The 14701-nt window shown below is 40.3% G+C and overlaps 1 protein-coding gene across 2 annotated transcripts in view; it reads right to left on the reverse strand.

The window, feature by feature from the left end:
* The window catches only part of LOC109407612 (solute carrier organic anion transporter family member 5A1), a 264098-nt gene that overhangs the window by 26606 nt on the left and 222791 nt on the right, over nucleotides 1-14701 (reverse strand). For both annotated transcript variants that reach the window (XM_062850165.1, XM_029852789.2), the window contains exon 4: nucleotides 12462-12796. In XM_062850165.1, coding sequence (XP_062706149.1) covers nucleotides 12462-12544 — 83 coding nt within the window. In that variant the 5' untranslated portion in view covers nucleotides 12545-12796. The remainder of the gene's footprint in view (nucleotides 1-12461; nucleotides 12797-14701) is intronic.

A 14701-nucleotide genomic window follows, 5' to 3' on the forward strand; every position in this document is an offset into this window, starting at 1 on the left:
TCTCTTGAGTAAAGGCCATCGAATTTACAAGCGTAACTAGTGATTCCTCGCTCTGTTACGAATAAAGCTTGTACCAACTCCATGAAATCCACTGGAACGCCTTAAAACTCCTCAGAAAACTTCTATTGGGCCCCTTTGTGGTACAACCTACTTTTTGCTACATCAGCTTCAATATGCTTTAACTTAGTCGAGTATTAACCGAATTTCATTCTCTTGGCACGGTTGGATAGGGATTCTTATCTTCTTTTGATGGTCCAATCACGGAATTTGGCCAAGTGATTACCGATTTGAGCCAAACTCTAGCGTGCGAGCTATCAAGCTTAATGAATTTTCAACGACAGCTGGTTAGTGGTCATGATAAGAACAACCTTACTATCAATCTTCGTTTGGTAATGTTCCAGACTAGAAGCAAGGATATGGTCATTTTCCGACCTGAGCTAATCTCTAGCGTAAGACCTATCAAACTTCATGAATTTTCAGCGCAAAAAGAAATTACAGCCTAAATTGTGTCCAATAAAACATTATGATTTACTCACTCATTCGATTAAACTCTTTACAAATAATTTGCGAAACTTCTTCCGGAATTCTCCAGAAATTTCTCACAGTGTTCTTCTTCGAGTTCCTGGAACATCTATTTGCTTTTTTTTTTCCTTAGTACCTCCCGGACTGGAGTGTGTCCCAGAGGGGGCCGGATCACAACGTCCGATGCCGTACTGTCCCGGTCGTTAAGTCACGTTTTTTTGCGAAATAACGTCCAAAAGTTTGGATGTCACAATATTCTATGTGCCTTCTTTCATTGGACTTCGTGCCATATCTGCATGTTTGGACGTTATGCCCCGGAAAAATGCGCCATAAAGTTCTGGGACATTATGGCCTCGGACGTTATGGTACTGCGCCTTCGAATTGTTTCCACAGAATTTCTTATAGAATTCCCACCTTTATTTATTATAGCTCCTCCAGGGATTTTTCCTGGATTTCTTTTCGAAACTAATGATAGAAGTCATTCCGAAAATTTTCCCTGAGTTCATTCCAGAAATTCTCCGCAGGTTTTGAAAGATTTTCTTCATTGAACTCCTTTGAAGTTCCTTCATATTTTAGCTTCTTGGACACGAATGCCAACTTATTTGGTAAAGTATCTTAAATAAAATATAATAATAATTTTAGCTTCTCTTCGAATTCTTCCTGGGATTCCTCACAAAGTTCCTCCAGAAATTTTCCAGAATAACTTTTTAGAATTCATTTCAGAATTCCTCTCAGGATGTTTCCTAAGAGCTGCTTCCGGATTTTTGCCGACCATGAGTTGCTTCAGGAATTTCTTTCAGCGTTCCCATAGGGATTGCTTGCTGAGCTCATACCAGAGTTTCTCCCGAAATTTTCCACAGAGCTCTTTCGAAGATATCGTCCACAGTATGACAATTCCTGTAGCAATTTCTGCTAGAGTTTCTCCAGAGGCTTCTCTTGAAATTCTTTTAAGGATTTTTCCTGGAATTCCTTAAAGATATACTTCCGGGTTTCTGTAGGATTTCTTTTTTTTTTTCTTTTTTTTCCGAAATTGATTCATAATTTTACCAGATATTCTTCCTATGCGTTTCTGGGAAAAATTCTGGAAAGAGGTTATGGAGAAACTTCGTTCTACAGAAATTCTTTCAAAAATTCCAAACAATTCGCGCAACTTTCCAAAAAAGAAACATAGAAAAGAATTGTTCAAGAAAATCCTGGAAAATCAAGTGAAAACAAACAATTACTTAAATTCTTTCTTGAATAATTGAATTGAAAAAAGAATCCCGGGATCTCGAAAACCTTCCATAACATTTTTTACAGAATTCCCTGGTTTTCTTCGGTTATCTTTCGAGATTTCTCTCTGAAGTTTTGACGGATTTAACCCTGAGTTTCTTCACATTTTTTCTGGGAATTTTCACGGAATTTCTTCCAAAAAATCATCCACATGAAGAATAAAGTTAGCAATTTCTCTAAGGATTTGTCCTCGAGTTCCTCCCGGGATTTCTTTTGGAGTTCGTTTCGGGATGCTAGATCTCCTATATTTTAAAAAAGACATCTGGGAGATATTTCTGGAGGAATTCCGGATAAATTATAGAATTCAGAAAAAAAAACAATGAAAAAGTTGGAGAATGAAATGCAGAGGTAATTGTGTAAGAAAATTCATGAAAACTTCAAGAGAAATAGGAGCAGAAACTAGATTTCTCAAAAATTTGATCCCTAATTTCACATGAGATTCTCTGGATTTTTTCCATAATTTCTTCTGGAAATCTTTCGGAAATTGCATCCATAATTCGTTGAAAGTTTTTTTAAAGAATAATTTCCGAATAATCCGAAAGAAACCCCAGGATGACTTCCAGGAATAATTTACAGAGCGATTACTAGATACGTTCCGCATTGATATCTAGAGAAATTCTAAGAAGAAATTGTTGAGATATTGCGTTAGATGTTCTTGAAAAGTTCCGGCATTAACTTTGGAGATAAACCCGGAGACATACTAGAAGAAAATCTTGGAGAAGCTCCGAGGGTAATTCTGGAATCCCATCCCCGATGTATGCCTCTAAGGAAGAAACCAGGAAAGAGAAGAGTTCCGGTAGCAATCCAGAAGAAATTTTAGAAGAATTCTTGGAAGCAGTTCCAGGAAAAAACTACAGTCGGACCTGAGGAAGAAATTTTGAAAAGATCTTCTGAAGAAATCCTTGTGAAATCCACAAAAGAAATTGCGGGAGTTTTTACCCAACATATCTCCCATTCAAAGTACTTCCTAAATTTCATCTAGATTTCATCGATTTTTACTAGATTTTTTCTTGGATTTTTCCTTGCATTTCTCAATGAGCAGCCACTGCAGTTTATCCCGAATTTTTCCAATGAATTTTTGTTCTTAAGAATTCTCCCGAGTTTATTCTCGATTTTTTTTGTTCTACAATTTTTGAATTGGAGAATTCTCCATGTATTCTGCTAAAAAAAATACCAAAATTCTTCCAAGTAATCGTTTCTGAATTCCACTCAAGAGAGCAAGTGAAATTGTGGGATGAATAAAAAGCGCTGGGAAGAACTCCATAAGATATTCGGCGCAAATCTCGAAGAAATCCTTGGGAAATACCAGGAAGAAAAACCAAGAAAAATCTATCAGGAAATCATAGTAGGAGGAACTATGGAGTAATTCTAGGAAGAAACACTGTGGAAAACTATAAAAAAAAGCAAATCTGAACGTAACTCGGATAAAATTTCCGACAAGAATTTCAGAAAACATTTCGAGAGGAAATCGAAAAATATTCCTGCCAGTAACTGTGAAAGAAATTTCTGGAGGAGCTCTAGAGAAAATCATAGAGGTTATTTCGAAAATTTTTTTGGAGGAACTTTAGGGAAGAAGTCTACGACAATCCATTGAGAAGAAAAAAATGTAGGAGAAATTCTGGAAGTGTGATTCGTCAAATTTTAAACGCTACCCAAATGTTGAAAAGTTTTTAAATATTTTATTCTAAATCGAACTTAAGTAGGGTATGCATATCATGAATGCTCACTCCTAACAAAAAAGAACAAAAAAACAGATTAATCCACCTAGTGGTGATAGTGCCTTTCTCGTCGAATATGTATTGATGATCTTTTCATCGACGTAAGACAAAGTGTTCCTGAATCCTGAGAATACACTATTTAGAAAAGCAAGATTTTTTCCCTAAAACCATCATCAAATTGGGAAACTTATTGAAGGCACATATTCTTGACCAATTTCGAGTTATGATCAACGCATAGACAGAGCTGAAAATTGTCAGACGTCTTAGTTGACTGCATGACCACCTTCACTATCACTGGGAGCCCATCAAGCTAGGATATAACGTTTTCCGCAATCACAGATCACTTTGCAATCTTCGACAACGTTTTTTTTTGCACCGCATGTGAAATTCCCCATACTAAATCCCATTCAAATTTCAACTACATTACAGAGCGCGAGGGTGAAGTCATCAAAATTTTGCGCAGTAATTTTAGACGCAAAATAAGATTGAACAAACATTGTTTGGAGTTGTTGCTATAGGATTTTAATTTTCCCATACAACGTTGAATTATCTACTCTATAATTACACCTCAGAAATCTGAAAAGGTGTGATTTGATAAGATCGGTTTAGTTTTATAAAGATTTTGTTCTCTTACATTGCAACGATTTTGTTTACTTTCGTAATTCGGGCGAAGCACCCAAAGCGTTGCAACACTTGCAACGTTGCAACGCTGGTTCTACAACATTAGCGGTAGTCTCTAATGTGGTCTATGTCTATTTTCTTGTTAACCGTTCATCAGTTTATCAAAATAAACATGGTTTGAAGTGTCGCATGGGTTTGGTTCACTTTTACATTTGGTCAGATTCGGTAGGATACCCGGAACCAATTCTGAAGCACTGCCGGTTGTTTTAAATATGGTCTAAGCCTCTTTTCTTGCTAACCATTCATCAGGTTATCCAAAAAGCCGCGATTTGATGTGTTTGAAACAGAGTTTTCCATTGCTCATGTGTACATAAATGTGACAGCGAGCCTCCCACCAAATTGTCTCCCAGCTCTTCAAAATCGCAGTGTGCTGCGCTGCTAGGAGGCTCAAGAAAATCTGGTGGGTGCGAGCTTGGCGCGTAGCTCCCGGGGAGCTCGTCTCATGCGCTGCGTGAGCTGTTGGTATCTAAGGTGAAAAACATCTTCTTGGTAACGAAGAACCTCAACAACTTTTTTCCGTATACAATTCAAGTGTCTGGTTGGTCTATGCGATACGACTCTCCAATGCAAAGGTTAAGGTTACAATTCTCGTTCGTTTAGGCAGTTTTTGTCATAAAATTTTCTAATTTAACCAGTGCATGAGACGAGCTCATGAGACACATGTTGAGAAAAATGAGGCGTACAACTTTCAGTCTCACAATGTACAGTGCTCCTGGGAGCTCGCTTATAATGTGGCTCCCGTACATGGGACTACAGCACTTGTACATCAACTCTGGTTTGAGAGCGTTCCATAGGGGTTTCAGGAGCGATCCAGGGGTTTTCAAGGGGTTTAAGGGACGTTTCAGGTGTATGCCATCGGGTTAAGGGGTTTCCAGGAGTATTTTAGGGGCCTTTAAAGGCGTTCCAGGATGTTTCAGGAGGTTTAAGGAGCGTTCGAGGTGGTTTTCACAGGCCTTCGTGGGCCTTTGGAGGATCTCAGGGTTGTTGCAGGGAAGTTCTGTGGCACTCCATGCCTTTATGGGGTTGCAAAAGGTCCCATGGGCATTCCAGGGGTCCTCTTAGAGGTCTCAGGTTGTTTCAGTAGTGTTTCATGGGGTTCCATTGAGTCTTCCAATGGGTTTAAAAGGAGTTTCAGGAGCATTCGACATGTAATCCAGGAATTTGAGGGGCGTTCCATGCCTGTTCTAGAGGTCTCAGGGGGTTTCAGGATCATTGCAGGGACTTTCGAGAGGCAATATCGAAGGTGTTCCTTTATGCTTCTGAGAGGTTTCAGGGAAATCCCCAAGAGGTTTCAGTAGCGATGCAGGAGTGTTCCCGGGGGTTTCTGTCGGTTTCAGGGTGTTCCATGGGATGTATCACTGATATCACCTGAAACCCTGAAACAGCTTTAAACCCTTCTGAAAAAAACCTCTTAAACTTCCTTGGACTCCCCCCTAAATCTTCCCTGAATCCTTTGGAACAGTGATTCATGTGAACAGTAAGTTCGTACAGTAAAGAATTTTTTTAACGCGATTTCTATTAACGCGGCCGCGTAAATGAAAACTGCATACACCTCGTTTGTAATTCTTATTATTATTATTATTATTTAGGGCTACATCATTTATTTATTTATTTACTTCATCTTCAGCTATAGCTGTACAGATTGATTGATTGCCTACTTCGCCAAATTAAAGCCGGTCAGCAAATTGACGCTTCTTACACCTGTCTGCCGCTTTTGATAAAGTGAACCATCATATTGCGATGGATAAACGATAATTAGCTCTTCTGGTTTCGATCGTATTTGACCGGACGAAGCATGTCCTTCAAAATTGGAGACCATGTTTTCATGCCTTTCTCGGTTCGGTCTTTTTTTTCTTCGTCTAAACCATAGGGTGATAATCTGCTCAACAGACACCCTAACAGGAAGGTTAGGGTAGTGTGGGGCTGAGGCCGTCTTCTACAACAAAAGTAAAAGCCAGGACTACTCTCTCCTCGTACCCACTAAACTATTCCTATGGTCGCCAAACCCTACGTCTCTCCGGAACCACCAAGAAGGTATTGCTTCAGAGAGGGGCTAGTGCACATCGCACCCTCAAGGTTAGCTACGTAGCCTAGCAGCAACGAACATCGATGACTCGCTCTGGAGAGTCCATCACGGTAACATGCTGGCGCTTAGCCAGTTTCCCGAGTGGTCCTCGCCACTCCCTTTGTCCTTGGAAGGCGGGCAAGGTCAACCCCGCCCGCGCCCAACTGCTTTGCAGACATCAAGAACTGATGACCATGTGCAACCCGATCTGACCTGCTGAAGGCAAGGGTATCACTACCCTTCAGGCCCTATCAGCTGCACCAGAAGGTTGCTGACAGCAGGGTCTCCACCTGCCCCGACCCTTGCCGGGACCCCTTTCCAACCGCGGGCTCGAATCCAACCCAGTAGACCGACGCCACGACAGCACCGCTACCGGGACTTCCTCTCCGTGGCCTCGGTTCGGTCTGGAGTTCCTCAAGGTGTCACTTCGGTCTATTCTTGTTCCTGCTCTACATTAACGATGTCAATCTTGTATTGAACTGTCTGAAACTCTCGTATGCCGATGATCTAAAGCTGTATTACGTCCTAAGGAATTCACATGATGCGTCTTTCCTGCAACAACAGTTCAAAAATTTCACTCGATGGTGCCGTGTCAACCGAATGTCACTATATGTGACAAAATGCTCGGAAATTTCATTCGGCCGTAAACGCTCCCTATTACATTTTGATAATTCCCTGGCGGGAACCCGACTGAAGCGTGAAAACCCAGTGAAGGATTTGGGTGTTCTCCTGGATGTTCAACTGACCTTCCAGGACCATGTGGCGTACATCGATTCAAAAGCTTCGTCACAGCAAGGATTACTGGTTCGCGTCTGCAGAAGTTTATGGACGTATACTGCTTGAAAGCTTTGTATTACTCTATTGTGCGTTCTGTACTAGAATACTCATCCGTCGTATGGTTACCGTACTACAGGAACGAAATTTAACGGATTGAGGCCGTTCAGCGTAAATTAGTCCATTTCGGCCTTCGTCACCTCAGTTGGAGGTACCCGTTGAACTTGCCAAGCTACGAAAGCCGCTGCAAACTGATATGCCTAGAGCTACTCGAGCCGAGACGCGACGTAGCTAAAGCGTGCTTTATAGGGGATCTCCTACAAGGCAACATTGATTGTCCGCTGTTCCTCAGCATGCTGGATATCAACACACGCCACCGGAATCGTCGCCATACTTTCCCCCGCGCCAGAGCAAACTATGACTTCCATGAACCGATCAGCAGTATGTCAAAAAATTACATTTTTGCCTTTCTCGTACACTAAGTGTACTGGAAAGGCTATATGTTCACTCCAAAAACGACTTTTTGATAAAAGGCCCGGAGGGTCAAGTCACATATACCAATCAACTCAGCTCGACGAATTGAGGTGATGTCTGTGTGTGTGTGTGTGTATGTGTGTATGTGTACAAAAAAAAACTCACATCACTTTTTGGCAGTAAACCTCAACCGGTTTTAATGACCGACGGTTCATTCGACGCGGAATCCGGTCCCATTGTTTCCTATTGAAAATGGTTCGGATCGGTCCAGCCGTTCCGGAGTTATGGCCATTTACGTCTTCCGGACCAGTACCCTTGGAAGGCGCCATACATAAAAATGTAACAAACACATACATGCGATACATCAAACTGCAGCATTTTGGATAATCTGATGAGCAGTTAGCAAGAAAACAGTCTCAGACCATATCTGAACCGGTAGTGTTCCGGAACCGGTTCCGGGTGTCCCGCCGGAAGTGGCCAAATATAAAAGTGAACAAAATCCATGCATGCGACACACCAAATTGCGGCAATTTCGTTAACCTGATGGACAGTTAGCAAGAAAACAGTCCCAAACCATATCTGAACCAGTTGTGTTCCAGGACCGGTTCCGGATGTCCCGCCGGAAGTGGCCAAATATAAAAGTGAACTAAATCCATGCATGTGATATATCAAAGCGCGACTTTTATGATAACCCAATGAAAGGTTGGCATAAAAAAGACTCAGACCATATCTGAACCGGTAGTACATCGGAACCGGTTCCGGATGTCCCGCTGGAAGTGGCCAAATATAAAAGTGATCCAAACCCATGCATGCGACACATCAAACTGCGACATTTTTGATAACTTGATGAACAGTTAGCAAGAAAACAGTCTCAGACCATATCTGAACCGGTAGTGTTTCGGAACCGGTTCTGGGTGTTCCGCCGGAAGTGGCCGTATATAAAAGTTGACAAAACTTTTGCATGCGGCACATCAAATCATGGCTTTTTCGACAACTTGATGACCGGTTATTGAGGAAGTAGGCTAAAACCACATTATGGACTGTCAGTAGTGCCGGAACTAGCTCCGGGTTTCCCTCCGAAAGCGGCTTATTATAAAAATTGAACCAAACCCATGCATGCGAAACAACAAAGCGCGATTTTTTTGATAGCTTGATAAACTTAGCAAGGAAATAGGCTCAAACCATAGACGCCAACTTAGGGGGGGGGCAAGCATAGTTTCGCCCCCCCCATATTTGACAAATTTTGGATTTTCCCATAAAAAAAAAATCAGAAAAACCAGGCTTTGCACCCCCCCCCCCCCCACCCCAATAATTTGACCAAGTTGGCGCGTATGGCTCAAACCAAACCCATACATTGAGGTATCGTGGTTTTTTAGGTAACATGATGAACAGTTGCAAAAAAAATAGACGCAAGCCATATCAGTGTGTTACGGAACCGATTCCGGCTGTCCCGCCAGAAATAATCAAATGTAAAAAAAAAACAATACATGCGACATATCATTGACTTATTCAGTAACATGATAAACGGTTAGCCAGCAAATAATCACAGACCATATTTGGGAGAACCGGTAGTGTTCCAGAATTGGTGATGAGACGAGTAACCCGCCGGCAGTGGTAAAATATAGTGGGAAACCAAACCAGAGCAGCGTCTTTAATAATCTGATGAACGGTCAACAAGAAAATAGTCTCAGGCCACATCTAGAACTACTAATATATTTCGGAATCGGTTGCGAGTGTTCCATTGGAAGTAATTAAATAGAACTGAACCAAAATCATGCATGCGACACATAAAATCGTGGTTTTTTTCATATTTGAGATAACCGGAATCGGTCCCGCGGAAGTGGTCAAACGCAAAACTGAACAAAACCCATGCAAGCTGTACATCAAATATCGGAATTATAAAAGTGAACAAAATAAACGTCAAAGCAATAAACGTTGGGTAAGCTTATAAGTGAAGAAATGGTGAAAGTCTTCATATATGCAAGAGAACAAAATCGTGACCAAAGCGATCTCATCAAATCACACCATTTCAGATTCCTGACGCTCGCGCCGCTGCAGTAGTGAATAGAATGGGGTCATAATGATCCCAATGCATTTTGCAACTCTGTTTTGCTGTTGAACATAACATCGAAATATGTACCACCACTAAGTTTCCCAAATCGATGGTAGCTCTGTTAAAATTGTTGCTTTTCTATATAAAGGACACAGGAGCATTTTTGCTAACGTTGACGGAAAGATCATGAGTATTTATTCGACAAGAAAGGCACTATCACCACTAGGTGGATTATTCTGGGTTTTTTTTGAAAAAAATCCAAAAAGTGTCCATCCATGATAACTTTTTTCAACGTTCAAAAAGTAGGGAAGTGGAACCATCTCAGCAGGTGTCCTATTTTGGGCACTTTGCTGCTATAACTCAGCCAATTCTGAACCAATTGACACAATTTTTGGAACACGATGAGATACGTATAGTATCTAGCCGTGTACAAAATTTCAAGTCAATTGGTTTGGAATTGACTGTGTAATAGCGAAGAGTGTCCAAAATACCGCCCGCTGCCCAAGTGGTTCGCTACCCTACGTATGTTTTAATAAGGCTAACACAAATTTCGATTTTCTCTTATGTCACCCCCTCCTCGGAATATTTTTGTCGGAATTAGACATTTTGAGGGGGAGGGGGGGGCACAAATAAATTATTTGAGAAATTTAAATATTTTAAAGTGAAATAAGAGTCGTCGAATAAACTTCTTAATAAATCCGATGAGTTAGACGATTTTGCTTAATTGTTTGGGTAATTTCTAATCAAATACATTTATTATTTATCATACCCCCGCCCTTGACGATTCAACGAGCAAAGAGACAAATGAAGAAAACGAAATTTGTTCGGGCCTAACTTGTGAAGCATTAATATATTGTTGATAAACGTTAAAAAAATCATTCAATTCGGTTCACTGGTATCTGAGACAGTTAAAAATAAGCTGTCTGACAAAAGTGTTTCACGAAAACGGTTCTAGCTTAGCGAAAGGTTAATCGAGCCCAAATTTGTACCAATAATGTACATATAATAGGTTGACACTTTATGAAAAGTCACTGCATGTTGAACTTTTTTGTGAGAGAAAAAACAAGTTGCCTACCCCAAACATTTTGGCCACCCCCTGTATTTGATCAGTGTTATGTGATTTTTCATTAAATACATTTACTTTAAAAATATCAATTACAGATGAAAAATAAATTCAATTTCATTGTACCTTAGAAAATGGGATTTAATGGAATTCAAAGTAAATGAAAAGTATAAAAAATAAGTGGATCTAGACGTTTACTGGACTACAACTACATTATAGACTGTTTCAGAAATTATAAATACACTTTGTTTATTCAATTAAATGAACTGTTCTAATGATTTTTGCGAACTTGTTTCAGAGTATAGCATATTGTACTCCAAATTTTTATATTTCCTTTCAATTGTCTTGATATTTTAAAGAACAGTCGAGTTCTCTAACAAATAACTTAATTTTTCAAATTTGCATTTGCACAATAACGTTTTTTAATAATTTCAACATTGTTTATCACTAAATACCAAAAATTATCTAAATTTTTATCACATTCGCTTTCTCAACAAGTTGTCTAAGTAATGCCTTGATCAAAATTTGGGAAAAATCGATAAAGGCATTCCCACAACATTTTTTCGGAGATCAAGTTTCTTATTTTTTAAGGTTTTCCACGAAACATAAGAACTACCACACAGTTTCTTAGCTTTCCTGAACGCATTTAATCTGAACAAACTTATTTTTTCAGCTCATTCGATCCTTCAGATGGCAAAGCTTGTCATACATAAAAACGAATGCAGTAAGCAGTAATTAAGACATTCGTTTGCTTAACGTTTGTTGCTACTGGTGTTGTTGAGAAATTTGAAACAAAAAAAATTGTATTGAGAAGGCCCGTAATGGTGGTTCTTGATCAAATATTCCAGTAAAAATTACTCTTACTAATCGAGAAATATCTTTTATTATCGATACAGCTATTTTTACTGTGTTTGGAAATTCAATATTTTATCTGTGAGACTTTTTTTCTTTTCTACTATGCTACATTTTTGACCACTTTGTGCAACTTCAAATTTTAATCTTCTAGTTTACAGAGCCCTATTTTTTTAACTTTTACCAGAAACATCAACAAAATTGGTATTATTTGCTTCGTTAGAATGTTTACTATAAGGGCCTGTCCATAAACTACGTAGACTCTTAGGGGGGACGGGGGGGGTCTGGCCAAAGTCTACGCTCCATACAAATTTCGAAATTTTTGTATGAACAAAAGTCTACGAGGGGGGAGGGGGGTGGTCTGAGATTGCCGAAAAAAAGTCTACGTAGTTTATGGACAGCGCCTAAGAGCTAGAAGAAACTTTTTTGGATATTATGCTCAAATTGAAATGGCAGTTAATCCTTAGTGTATTTATAATTTCTGAAACAGTCTATACAATTATGCACAAAAATAACAAATGACAACAAAAATTCAGTAATAACCGTTCAATAATTAGCGACTTGGATACTTCAGAATTCCATTGAAAATCTCAAGAGGAAACCCAGGATAAGTCTCAAAAGAAGTTCTAGAAGAAATCTCGAGAAAGTTCCAGGAAGGTTTGGGAGCAACTCTTAAAGTCCCAGAAGAAATGTTGATAAAAAATCAGTAAGGAAACTCCTGTAGAAATTCCGGATGTACCACTGGGAGTACTAGCGTTGCAAATTCATGAAGTTTGATAGGCTGCATGCTAGTAAGTGGTCATATTTCTGAGGGAAAATAAGCTAAATTTTCTACCAATTTGGGGATTACGGTGGGCTAGAGGCTTATAGGAAACCCGACTGTATACTGAATCAAGTACCGAAATTACTTGAGTAATAACGGAAAACTTTACTTGGCTAAACCTGCCTTACAATTGTAAGAAACAAATTGCATTGATTGCAACTCACCTATGACCTTTCCGATGTGCGTTGCTGCTGGTGGACGTGCCTCCGGCGCCGTCGTTTGCAGAGTTGGAGGTTGTCATCTTCATTGGAAGCTACGACCTGTCACGCCCCACCGCTGATAAGCGCCTCGCGCTCCTTCTTGCTCCCTTTCCACCACCACCACCAACCGACCGGACCGTAGACCGAAACTATTTGATGGATACCGAGGAGGTGCAGCACTGATGACAACCGTACCGGCCCGTATGTATCTGCTTGTTGGAGTTATTCTTCAGATGTCGTTGCACCAATTCCAACATTCTTTGTGGGGAGATGTTTTGGGGAGCAGCGTTTGTTCGAGTCTGAAAAGAAGGGTAAGAGAACTGTGTTAGATTGAGATTGGTGTGGGAGGTTGGGAGATTCGTATTAAATTGCAATTTAGGGGGTAATTTGAAAGCGATTTATTCTGCATGGGGGATGAGACCAAGCGCAAGCATGGTCTTCTGTGCAACGATATGATAAAAACAGAACTTCATATCATCAGATGGCAATCAAGGTCGGTGTGGTTGCTCTTCATGTAGCGGTCTGGGTTAACCAACCGGATTGATAATATGTTTCCTAAGTGTTCTCAAAGTGGAAGGATTGCTCAAAGAGAGAGCTTCAAATCAAGACAAATGTGATTTGCAAATTTGAACTTAACCTAAAATTGCTCTCTCCGCTTCAAAAATACAATGTATGGCAGAATGCCAACTATGTACATTACGTCGTTACCTGCGTCATCGAATCGGTCTGATGACCTTGCAGAAAAGTTTGCTGAAAAACGATTCTCTTCTTTTCCAGCTCATAGCGTTCCACCATCGCCATCATCATCATCATCATACATAATACACCTTTCGCTTTTGATCTCTTTCGGCAAACATCTCTCGGTGTTGAGGCGAAGCAAAAATTTGGCGTGTAACTGCTGTACCAGTGGGTTTCAAGTTATTTAAAAAGGCAAAACCAATCGGTGTCGTAAACGCTTGTTTTTTTTTTGAATGGGATGGATTTGAAACCGTAAGATTACTAACGGAACTTATACTCATTTTTTTTAATGATTTAGTTCATTTTTCGAAAACAGACCTTAAGCAACCCAAATTGAAAACCACTGTCCAGCAGAACAAACAAAAAAACTAATGCGAAGCAATTTCCCCACCTTTTTTCTTTTCCACGAACAAACATCGCCACCACAGCAGCGCAAATTGTCTAGAAAGGAAACCGACGCCAGGAATGGATGTAAAGGTGCCAAAATAATGTGGTAGACAAATATGTAACGCCAAGTTCTGGCGGTTCGGGGCGTGGAGCTTTTGTCTTCTGAGCTTAAATATTTAGGCCAAAGGAGTGCCAATAAGACAGTTACAATGACCGCCCAACTTTGGCGATCACGAGGTACCTAATGATAATATTGCTGATGAGGCTGATTGGGGTTGTGATATTCCAACTGAGCATATTTTCTCGAGTTGATGCCGACCGTCGCGTCGTCGCCAGCAAGTCTGGTTTGGAGAATTGAACAGGAATGATGATGCTGGCCACAGTGAGCTTTTATACCTGGTAAAAATATTTGCGTATGCCATCAAACACATCCGTTATGTATAAATAGCACTCATCCAGACGAAAACATTGATCGAAACTTGTTTTGCCTTTCTCGTACACCAAAGTGTACTGAAAGGCTATATGTTCACTCAGAAAACGAATTTTCTGGCTCGGAAGGCTCGGAGGGTCAAGTCACATATACCAACCAACGAATTGAGATGATGTCTGTGTGTATGTATGTGTGTATGTATGTATGGCTGTGTACAAAAAAGTTCACTCACTTTTAAGGCACTCCCCATTGGCCGATTTTTCGTATTATGGCTCGAATCGAACCAGAATTTTACCGATTTATTTGCTGTTACAAATGGTCCGGATCGGTCAAGGCGTTGAGGAGCTATAACCATTTCAGTGATCCAGACCAGCACCGGTAGAACTGGCGTGCGATTTGTGTAACGTTTAACATGGTTGACGAATTTTATGCGGAAATCAACACTGGAGACCAAAAATTCCACAATGTCGGCCCAAAATTGACGGCGGTAGTCCAATATTCAAGATGGCGGCTCCAAATTCAAGATGGCGATTGCTGAATGGTGTTTTAGGCTCTGAAACCATGCAGTATGGGTATATTTGGTAGGGGAATATGTCTGGAGTCCCAAAATGGCGACCAAAAAACCAAGATGGTGGTCCAAATGCCAAGA

This window comes from Aedes albopictus, chromosome 2 (genome assembly GCF_035046485.1).
Source record: "Aedes albopictus strain Foshan chromosome 2, AalbF5, whole genome shotgun sequence".
In the NCBI taxonomy this organism is placed as follows: domain Eukaryota; kingdom Metazoa; phylum Arthropoda; class Insecta; order Diptera; family Culicidae; genus Aedes; species Aedes albopictus.